This window comes from Onychostoma macrolepis, chromosome 03, assembly GCF_012432095.1.
Source record: "Onychostoma macrolepis isolate SWU-2019 chromosome 03, ASM1243209v1, whole genome shotgun sequence".
NCBI lineage: Eukaryota > Metazoa > Chordata > Actinopteri > Cypriniformes > Cyprinidae > Onychostoma > Onychostoma macrolepis.
Genome location: NC_081157.1, coordinates 20,962,193 through 20,973,792, shown reverse-complemented (window position 1 = coordinate 20,973,792; position 11,600 = coordinate 20,962,193). Strand labels below are relative to the sequence as shown.

General features: G+C 38.8%; 1 protein-coding gene across 1 annotated transcript; it reads right to left on the bottom strand.

Moving 5' to 3' along the window:
• Positions 1-9,639: 9,639 nt before the first annotated feature.
• On the bottom strand, positions 9,640-11,392 carry foxd7 (forkhead box D7). Its single transcript, XM_058771121.1, has one exon. The coding sequence runs from the start codon at positions 10,928-10,930 to the stop codon at positions 10,007-10,009; it is 924 nt and encodes a 307-aa protein (XP_058627104.1). The 5' UTR covers positions 10,931-11,392; the 3' UTR covers positions 9,640-10,006.
• Positions 11,393-11,600: the final 208 nt, after the last annotated feature.

Below are 11,600 nucleotides of genomic sequence, written 5' to 3'. Positions count from 1 at the left end.
AGTGTCCACTATGCATGCCAACTCATGATTTTTCCCTTCCAGAACTTGTTCCAATGCCTTTTAAAAGTCCAGGTCCAAGTTCTTCTGCACTGCTGTAGACGTTAACGTAGACGAGCGGAAAACCAAACCAAAGCGTAAGGTTGAGGTTGAGGAATTGGTGAGGTTAAGAGCCAATCTCCTGCTGCAGCTCGCTGCTGGTGGTCCACAAACCTCATTCAGCTCCCATAGCAACACCCAGTGACTGAGGGTGAAGGAGACCTCGAATAAACCACCTGACCATAGGCAGCCCGACCATCACCACGTCAGCATAATCAGGCTTTGGGCCCATTGAAAAAACAAGGCAACAGTAACCAGAGACTGAAACGCACATTAACCCGGTTCTGTAGCCTCTGACCCATATGTTAATTATACTTCCTGTTCCCTTCCTGATTACATGACAGCAGATTTTTAGCTCATTCACAAAGGAATCAGCTAATTCTGCAACTGGAAGCAGCACCACTTGATGCCATTTGTTCAGTTTTTAGTCGAAAATCATTTTTCATTCAAGAAACATCACGTTGTTTTGTTGCACAAGCTATTGTTGACTATTTTCAGCAGTGCCATTGGCTTCCAATAGGGATGCAAAGAGGCTTTGTTTGCAATAGCATAGGCCTGCTACCATGCTACTCTCACTACTATTACAGTATATAGTATACAGGTGCTGGTCATATAATTAGAATATCATCAAAAAGTTGATTTATTTCACTAATTCCATTCAAAAGTGAAACTTGTATATTATATTCATTCATTACACACAGACTGATATATTTCAAATGTTTATTTCTTTTAATTTTGATGATTAGAGCTTACAGCTCATGAAAGTCAAAAATCAGTATCTCAAAATATTAGAATATTACTTAAGACCAATACAAAGAAAGGATTTTTAGAAATCTTGGCCAACTGAAAAGTATGAAAATGAAAAGTATGAGCATGTACAGCACTCAATACTTAGTCGGGGCTCCTTTTGCCTGAATTACTGCAGCAATGCGGCGTGGCATGGAGTCGATCAGTCTGTGGCACTGCTCAGGTGTTATGAGAGCCCAGGTTGCTCTGATAGTGGCCTTCAGCTCATCTGCATTGTTGGGTCTGGTGTCTCTCATCTTCCTTCTTGACAATACCCCACAGATTCTCTATGGGGTTCAGGTCAGGCGAGTTTGCTGGCCAATCAAGCACAGTAACACTATGGTCATTGAACCAGCTTTTGGTACCTTTGGCAGTGTGGGCAGGTGCCAAGTCCTGCTGGAAAATGAAATCAGCATCTCCATAAAGCCTGTCAACAGAAGGAAGCATGAAGTGCTCTAAAATTTCCTGGTAGATGGCTGCGTTGACTGTGGACATCAGAAAACACAGTGGACCAACACCAGCAGATGACATGGCAGCCCAAATCATCACTGACTGTGGAAACTTCACACTGGACTTCAAGCAACATGGATTCTGTGCCTCTCCACTCTTCCTTCAGACTCTGGGACCTTGATTTCCAAATGAAATGTAAAATTTACTTTCATCTGAAAAGAGGACTTTGGACCACTGAGCAACAGTCAGGTTCTTTTCTCCACAGCCCAGGTAAGATGCTTCTGACGTTGTCTCTGGTTCAGAAGTGGCTTGGTAGCCCTTTTCCTGAAGACGTCTGAGCGTGGTGACTCTTGATGCACTGACTCCAGCTTCAGTTCTCTCCTTGTGAAGCTCTCCCAAGTGTTTGAATCGGCTTTGCTTGACTGTATTCTCAAGCTTGTGGTCATCCCTGTTGCTTGTGCACCTTTTCCTACCCAAATTCTTCCTTCCTTTGCGAGTGTGTGAGAGCACAAGAAAATTCACTAGTGTAAATGTGTCCAGCTGTCTTTAGCTCGCCCACATACTCTTTCATGCAGTAGATGGAAAGATTCCTGTTATTGGCTCTGAATAACTGCCTCAACTTTGCATTTAATATGCTTTGATACAGCACTCTGTAAACAGCCACACCTTTCAGTAATGACCTTCTGTGACTTACCCTCTTTGTGGAGGGTGTCAATGTTCATATTCTGGATCATTGCCAAGTCAGCAGTGTTCCCCATTATTGTGGTTTCAAAGAACAAGAGATACCCAGAATTTATACTGTAGGGATGGTCATTTATTCAAACTCAAATGTAAATATTCTAATATTTTGAGATACTGATTTTTGACTTTCATGAGCTGTAAGCTCTAATCATCAAAATTAAAAGAAATAAACATTTGAAATATATCAGTCTGTGTGTAATGAATGAATATAATATACAAGTTTCACTTTTTGAATGGAATTAGTGAAATAAATCAACTTTTTGATGATATTCTAATTATATGACCAGCACCTGTATATAGTTTGTTAAAAAAATTGGACACGTCTACTCATTTTATATTCCTATAATTATAAAAAATAACTTTTATCGCATAAAATAAAAGTAGGGGAATTTTTTAGTCACCAGAAATGTTAGAAATGGAATTATAGCTTAGTAAATGCATATGTTTGTTTTTAATTAGTACGTTTTTAAATAGTAGTATGCTACATATCACATGAACTGCTATTTTGCATTTTAGTGGTGTCTTGCATGGTTGTTTTGCATATTTTATTCAAAGAAATTACACTACGCTCATAAAAATAAAGGTACCTTACTGGCATCTATGCTCCATAAAGAACCTATAACATCAATGGAACCTTTCAATTTCACCAAAATTTCTTTAAAATTAATTACTGCAGAAAAAAGCTTCTTCACATTAAAGGCTGGAATACACTACAATTTTTTCCCCCAATTTACAGTTTGGATGAGTTGATGCTATAGTTTCTGAAAGTCAGAGCAGTCTGGAGATTTGAACTGACAGATATCATAGAAAATAGCCTAGTGTATGATGGTCACAGACTTAGATTTTTTAGCTTCAGACTGTGATTCTATCCAGTTGGAGGAAATCGAACATGTTTGATATTTTGAGCCGATTTTAGAATGCATATTGTTTTCATTTGTCAAGCGTCTCCTAGCAACAAGATGCACATTTCCGTGTGAGTTTGTTGTGATTGGAAAAGTCTTAAAGTGACTTTTGTGACTATTACAATGTCGATAAGTGTATGATGCCCAGTGTTTTAAAATCTGTTTAGATTTTAAAAGTCGTGTACTGTATTCCAGCCTTAAGAAAAAAAATTGTTCTTTTAAGAACTGCCCTCTTAAGGGTTCTTTGGGAAAAACAAAATGGTTCTTAATGGCATTGCTTCAAAACCCCTCATTTGTCATTTTTATTTTAGCTATTTAGAAAGTGACTAAAAACATACATTTGTTTTAAAAAAACAGTGTCGCTGCATTTACTTCTGGTCCGTAATATTGGTAATGGAGGATGAAGTCAAGCACATTGCCTTGTGCACAATATGCATAAAACATACTACAGAAAGAATACTATGTTAGTGTGCTGTTTGTAAACACCAGGTTTCTTTACTAAGCCTGAGCATCAGGGCTCCATGTGCATGGAAGCAGCAGGGTGCTTCAGAGGTTAGCAGACAACCATACACCACTTCTGAACATGGACACATTAAGCAGCCCTAATTAAATTTCTCATTTTCTTTCCCTACGGGCCATTTGTACTTCCTTTTTTCTCATTCCATCTCTACCATTGCCGTTCATTCATCTGCTCTGCCCATTGGTGAAGGAGCATGGCTGAGGTGTTAGCTCATTCCCCTTCTGGGTGGCTTTCCTGCAGTATTTCACTGTCATCTACTGGCAAATTGATTTTGGCAAAGAAACCAGCTGGGGTGGGAATGAGGAGGGGGCATACGCATACACACATTTCCCACATACGTATTGAAAAACACTGGCATACGTGTGCACGCAAAATGTATGTGCACTACTTGGTCACCCCTGAAATAAATAGCTGGGCAAAATAGTGAGCAGAGGCCCCTTGTTCTGGAAAAAGGACTCACTGACGAAAAGGCAAAGGGTGGAGGTGTGGGGTGATTTATAACTCAATTCAGTGCAAATGGAGAGGCAGAGCAAAAGCTAGCAAAAGCACGCGTGTGTGTGTGTGTGTGTGTGTGTGTGTGTGTGGTGCTGGCGAAAGTGTGTGTGAGCGGAACTGATCATTTATGTGACATCAATGGCTACATCAAGTGCTGACATCATACAACATCTCCCCTTTCATTAAGGACGTGCATCACTCTGTCATAGTCGTATTAGTAGATCGTTATTGTCCCTTTAAAGGGCAATTATGTTGCAGCGTCCGATTAAAAAAAGACTGTTTACACTTGGTATTAACAACCGTCTCTGGTGATCCGATCACAAGTGGACAGCTGAGACTGACTGCTGTTTACACCGGGTGTTTACATGCCTCTCAAATGTGTCTTTGGTGACCACTTGTGATCAGATTTCATTATGGCAAGGGTCACTTACTATGTCAGTGTGTTGCCTCTAGCTGATAAAGTGGCAAAAGTCAACACTTTATTACAAATGTGATGTTTCGGCCAGAATGATCATTGTTGTATTAGTGCTTCACTCAAATTCCAACTCGTATCGTGGATGAAAAGAGAGTTTGAAGTGTGTAGGGAAATTCGAGCTCTAGTTTTAGGAAAAAGCTTTCATTGTAGAAACATTTTCAGACTGCTTCTTTATCTGATTCTTCAATCAGATCTGGTCTAAAATACAACCTGTTTCTAATAATAGACTATCCAGTTTTTCAGCTGTCTTGTTTCCAGAGATATTTTCCCATTTATTTTTTATGTGTAGGAATTTTCTTTTTCACTAATTCTTCAATAAAGAATGGGTCTTTTTTTGTTTGTTTGTTTATGTGAAGCAGTAGAACTTAGTTTGGGTAGCGCCATATTTAATTTTGACAGGAATGAAAATGAAGCTGTGAGGAATAAAGGACAGTTTGTTTATTTTATTGTACTGTTTTTTGCCTCTTTAAAAAAATAAAAAAAATAAAACACACACACTGGCCTGCATCTGCGTAAATGACCTTTAACTCAAGCAAGATTAACCCAAAATGACAATTATGCAATTATTGACTCAATCATGTCATTCCAGGCACAATTTCTATTCATCTTTGAAACTGAATATAGAGAGACAAATGAAGATGGAGATATTTCTTTTCCTCCATTGAAAGTCCATGCTTCAAAAAGTATGTAAAACATCATGAAAAATTAATCTTAATAAATTGATGTACTTTATGTGTGTCGGTCAGTGTTTGTTTAATTAAAAACATTCTAATTTGTGTTCTGAAGATGAACAAAAGTTATATGGGTTTGGAACAACATGAGGGTAAGTAAATGATCATTTTATTTTTTGGGTGAATTATTCTCTACATTGCAATTAAATTGTATTGCTGTATATTGTAACACTATAAAAACTGCTTTTGTCAGAATGATGGGACTTCTGTATGTACTTAACATAAACCCTTATTGGTTTTATTTTGTTTATTTTTACAGATTTTGCTTATTTGTATATTATTTTGAAATTTTAAACAATTAAAAAGTGAAAGGAAAAAGTGTCTCAATCATTAAGTTGACACAAGGAAAAATATTTCACCATCTTATAGATAAAATTTTTAAGGCAGCAAGGTAACGAATGTGCTTAAGATTAATCAACTCATTAAGTTGAAATGTTTTTTTTTTTTTTTCAAATTGACATGATTTCATTTGTTAAAACAATGTTAAAACAACATTGACTGGACTTGAAAATAAAAATAATAAAAATAAACGTATTTATAGGGTGTTATTTCAACAAGAAATTTATTGTAAAGGTAACAAACATTTTAAGGCAGCATGGAGTAACTTTTATTTATTTTTTATTTTTTTTAAGTTGACTCAATTTTTACCGTGCATGGAAACCCGCTGTGGGATTATGGGTAGAGTAGTAACTTAATTTTTTTTTTTTTTTTTGAAAGACTAGATGTGATCGTTAGAAATCACTTTCTGGAACAAATGGATTTTAAATGAATGTCTTTATTTCACTCCTCGAATCACTTTATTACCTTCACAGCTCAAATGCAACAAAATAGACCTCAAACACACAGGAATATTATGAGGGAACAGATTTTTCCTTTTCAGGAAGCTGCTTGGAAGGAGCAGGATTTCCCACAGAGCACCTCTGCAGCGCTGCGTGCTGGAGGAGAGACCTGCGCGAGCTGGTACAGGCTTTGAGCAATGACTTTAACCATCCTGTTTGACTTGGCATGAGGAGACAGCAGAAAGCGCTTCTCGGGTCAGGTACAAGCAGACCTTTAAACGGAACCTGCTCGTTCACTCCCTTGTAAAAGCAAACCGTATCGGAGGGTAGAAATATGAATTATAATACGTCATTGCCAATAAAGCGCGGGACTCGGGCGCGCGCTCGCGCTGGCAGCCCTGCTGGAGGGTGTCAAATAAAGAGCAATTCATCTCAATCACAATATTATTAACATGCTTAATGTGACACTGATGGAGCGTGAAGTGGAGTTTTCACAGATGACGTATTCAATTTCAGACCATAAATGTAGGGCTTATTATGATTTCTGTCTTCGTACGTGAAATGACTTGTTTTGTCTTAAGTTATGGGTCTTAGACAGCCATTTGACTGGAGAAAATAATCTCGCAGATTGTTTTTGAGGATCACAAACTGTGGCAGCTGGGAAAGACGATAGTGTTCAAGCGAGATGTGTGAGCTGAGTCACAGATACGCAGTGATGGTCACTGTAGAAATAAATATTTGTCTCTATATCACTGCTGGGACGCGGCTAAATAGAGGCAGTTATTCAGAGCCAATAACAGGAATCTTTCCATCTACTGCATGAAAGAGTATGTGGGCGAGCTAAAGACAGCTGGACACATTTACACTAGTGAATTTTCTTGTGCTCTCACACACTCGCAAAGACACACTCCTTTTGTTTCCTTTATTTTGTCAGGTGCAGCGGGGCATCTCAGGTTGGCCTTAACTTTGGTTCTGGCTCTTCTGCGCTTGTTTTCTTTTTCTTTTCTCACACATGAATCCAGTACAGTCCATTTAGGCATATAACTTTCAAGCTCATTGTCCAGTCATATGAATTAAAGAAAGACTGGAAAACGTCAAACACCAAAGCGCAGGTTAAATCCAAATAAACAAGATTTCAAATGCAGCCAAAGCATTACGGTGAAATTCAAGGCAGTCACGGGGTTTACAGACAAAATAACCCTTTCCCTCAGTTTGATAGCTTATATGAAAGCAGATATTTGACGTTTTATTTACACAGGCTAAAATTAAAAATGCTGCTTTATGTCTGAATTTGGAACTATCATTGTAATCGTTTTATTCAGATCTATAGCCTATATGACAAATAATGTCATTGTGTGCCAATTGAGAGAGTCCATTCTAACAAAGACACACACTGAAACAAAATCATTCAGTTGCAATCCCCACTTCAACAAGAGCATTTCACTGCTAAACCAATAATAAAATATACAGGCGTTATAGTGGCGCTGAGAAGGTCATCAAACAGAAAGCAGGATCAAGGCACGTGACTTCAGTATCCAGCTGAGATGAATTCCTCCAGTCATGACAGAGTGGTATACTCCAGATCACGAACTCCTTTGCTTGCATGATATTCATTTAGTGATACAGCACACAGTTTATAAACAGTGAGGGACGCGAAACGCCATTGCGTGTGACATTTGACTCTCTCGTGGTGTTTTGTTACTTAGCTATAAGCCTACCGTATTATGTTTTATTAAAAATGTATTTGAATAATTCCGACAATTTCCGAGGCATGGATTTGCTGTACTGTTTGTCAATATGATAAAATATTAGGGATGGACTTTTTTTAATTTGAGAAAATATTTGAAACGCCACTCTGCAACATAAAATGCATAATTCTCAAATGGGCTATTTATAGAAATTCGAATTCTTTAACTCGTTATCAACGTTCTAGTAGCTATTAATACTAATAAAAATAACAATAGGCTAGTAAAGTGACTATTCTATTTATTATAAAACAATTATAGGCTTATACTCAGCGATGTGGTAGATCTGTGTCGCACACATATATAAATAAATATGAATAGCTATATTTAGATAAATAGGCTACAGTACACTGGTTTTAACTCTTATTTTCCTGCTCCTATCATAGACACACTGCCCTCTGCATTATCTTTATTGCTTCTAGTTGGAAATACCAGTGCTTGCGTGTTTTTTTCATTTCCATTCCCATAAAACTGTGTTAAGTTGACATTCTCTTGCATGCAGATTAAAACGCATTGCGTAACTGAGGGAATATTTTGAAACTTAGCAATCATATGCTCTTATGACATAAAACTCATAAAAACAGCACACTGCACAGTAGCCTACACATAAAATAAAATATGTAGCCTATACTTCAAAAGGGTGTCATTATACCTCATTCCGAATCTGTGGCCTGTTGTTTCCCAGCACAAGTATAAATTCTTATTGAATCATTTTATGAATTTGGTGACTGTGTAATTTTGATTTGATTATGAAATCATACAAAATCTTTCTAATCATTTCAAGCAAAAATGGAGAGCCCAAGATCCTAGCAAAGCACTCTGAAGAGGGATCAAAGACTTGCGGTCATGTGATGATGGCTGTATATGCATAATGTGTAGAGCTTTTGAAATCGACTGTTAAATGATTGTCAGACTTACAGGAGTGTGAATATACACCTGAGTCAGAGTCAGCTGTAAAGACTCTGCTGAGCGTTTGGAGATGATTATTTACAATGTGCACTCAGATGGAAATCTGCTCATGCTCGGGCGAGATACTGTATATTTGTGAAGCGCATTTGAGACTGATCCGGTTGATTATTTCCGCTTAACAAGCTTAAATAAATAAACCGACACGAGTGGACACGTGTTATACTTCAATTTTTTAAAGCTTATTTATGATGGAGATATAGGCTAAATGAACGACCATTTAGATCTATGCAGTATCAGAAATAGGCTATAAAACTTTGTGACAATATAAATGTCCTCCTGTAAATGATTTTCAGGGCCATTTTACGACTATCAGGGAATTATTTTAACCATATAAAATGCCATTCGTTATGTCCAATACTTCAGTTGAACCAGTTCAATAAATTCTGAATGCTAGCCTAATCATGATTATGGCTCTTATAAAATCACATAAAACGTACGAGATAGCTACTATTTAAAAAACCCTCCCATAATCAATACAAAACCTTTGGCCTAGATTATTATCTAGATTTTCATCAAATGTTAGATAATTGACTTTTTGCTCTCACGTTTTAGATGTGTGAGGCATTATTGTAACTTTCTAAGTCCTGGTTTATTTCTGACTTTACACACACACACACACACACACACACACACACAGATTGTGTTTATTTATGCCTATGCGTGTCATAGTTATCATAATTCCTAATGTTTCATTCATAGTAATGAGAATAATTCACATTATTGAAAATGTGATAATGGATAATAACAATTAATGAATTTAAAAATGTTAGCAATCGATATCTTACCTGATCTTACCTTTTTTGGGCGGTTGCTTATTTAACTGTTTATTCTTGTTGAGAAATGAGTGAGACACGTCTGGAAAATAATGGCACTGTATTTACAGCACATTTAAAGAGAAATTTTGCAAGTAAAACGCAATTTGTCTTACAACACAATCTTATAACCGTCTTCTGGTTGTATTTCTTGTTCATGCCAAATCATGAACAAATCACGACATTTCTTGTCCGTTTAAAAAAGTCAATTTTATTTCCGTCAAAACGCGAAAAGGAAATTCGTCATTTAAATAATCGATTCGTTCGATATTTAATCATTCCAATAAAATAACATGCATCAATAAACAATTTCAGCATGTAACACTTCAACACTTCACTGGATGAATTCCTGACAGAAATTAAAAATTCAAAAGTTCCTTAAAATATTCGAAAACATTCGATGCGATGCTTTACACACTTTTATACCTCGGGATAAATGAAATGATTCCTGAGAAAAAAAACAAAACAAAAAAAAAACAATAGTTTCGTGTCCAAATATGCGCTGCTAGTCATTGACGCTAGCCAGGTGTCTGTGTTTAGTGGACAAATCCACGTGGCTGTGCACATCTTGCAGCTTCTGGTACTCGTACTGAAAATTAAAGACCCGAGGGAAGCCCACTGGATTGAACAGTGCTGAGGACGCGTATGGAGAGGTCGGGGCCATTGCGCAGGCGAGGCCAGGGTTGACAGGCTCCATGGCCACTGTTTGAGACTGTGGGAAAGACTTGGCTGTGACAGAGTTCCTCGAGAAAAGCGTGGACAGCGCCGGTAAAATGCTCCCAACAGGTGGCACGCCGATGGGTTGATGGAAGCCAAACGGGTAGATATCCAGCCCCGGTAAATGAGCGCAGGACGCGCTGAGCCCGTACGCGCCGTAGCCGAGGTTAGGAAAGCCACTCGGCTGCAGCGCCTGATCTTTGAACACGCCAAATTTGAAGTGCTGCCGCTTAAATCGCTTCCTCCTCCGCAGGAAACTTCCGTTCTCAAACATATCCGATGAATTGGGATCCAGAGTCCAGTAATTCCCTTTCCCGGGATTACCGGGCTCGCGTGGCATTTTCACGAAGCAGTCGTTTAGGGAGAGATTGTGTCGGATGGAGTTCTGCCAGGCTGGGAACTTCTCTCGGTAGTACGCAAACCGGTGGCTGATGAAGTCGCATATCTCGCTGAGGGTGAGACGCTTCTTTGGGCTCTGGAGGATGGCCATGGTGATCAAAGCGATGTAGGAATAGGGCGGTTTCACCGAAGTGCTCTTGCTCGAGCTTGAGGGACACATGGAAGATGGGACGTGGTCCTTATCCTCCCTCTTATGAACCTGGTCGGATGCAGACAGAGCTGAGGGCGAAAGATGTTCGTCTCCAGACTCCTTGCCACCCTCTCCAACCACGTCGACAACGAGGTCATCCATTAAATCAGTGTCCAGGGTCATAATCCACAAGTTGGAGACGCGAAACGGGTTCTAAACAAGCAGATGGCAACGCGCGGGAGTCTTAAACTCTCCTTCGCTTGAAAAGGGCTGTTCCTGGTTCCTCGGAACACCCTGTATGGAAGATGGATGATAAAGAGACGAGCGCGCTAACAACACAAGATTTAATTTGGCCACACAGGAATCCTCACCATTCAAGCGCAGGAGGTCTGGAGAGCTGCGCTTGCAGCAATGTCCATCGTCCACTCCAACGCAACTGGATTCCTGCAGCTGTTCGGGAATCGGATGACGATGATGTCATGACGAAGTTCTCAGGAAGAAGCTCCACTCCAATGAAAACAGGGCAACTTTACCAGGTTCTGTCCGCAGACAGTCCTCTGGAGGCCCCATGACTGATATCATGTCACTCAAGTCGCTTAACTTTGATATGAATTAGACAAACTACACTGCCTGCTCCTTTGACTGCTCGACATAATCAGGTAGCCTATTGTGTTTGAATTGACAGAAAATATTAAAAGCATGCACTAATAAAAGTGAGCATGAGCATGTCCTTCTTTCATTTGCTGAGATGAAAGAAGGACAGTGACATGCTCACTTTTATTGGTGCATGCTTTTAATATTTTCTGTCAATTCAAACACAATACCTGATATGTCGAGCAGTCAAAGGATTTGT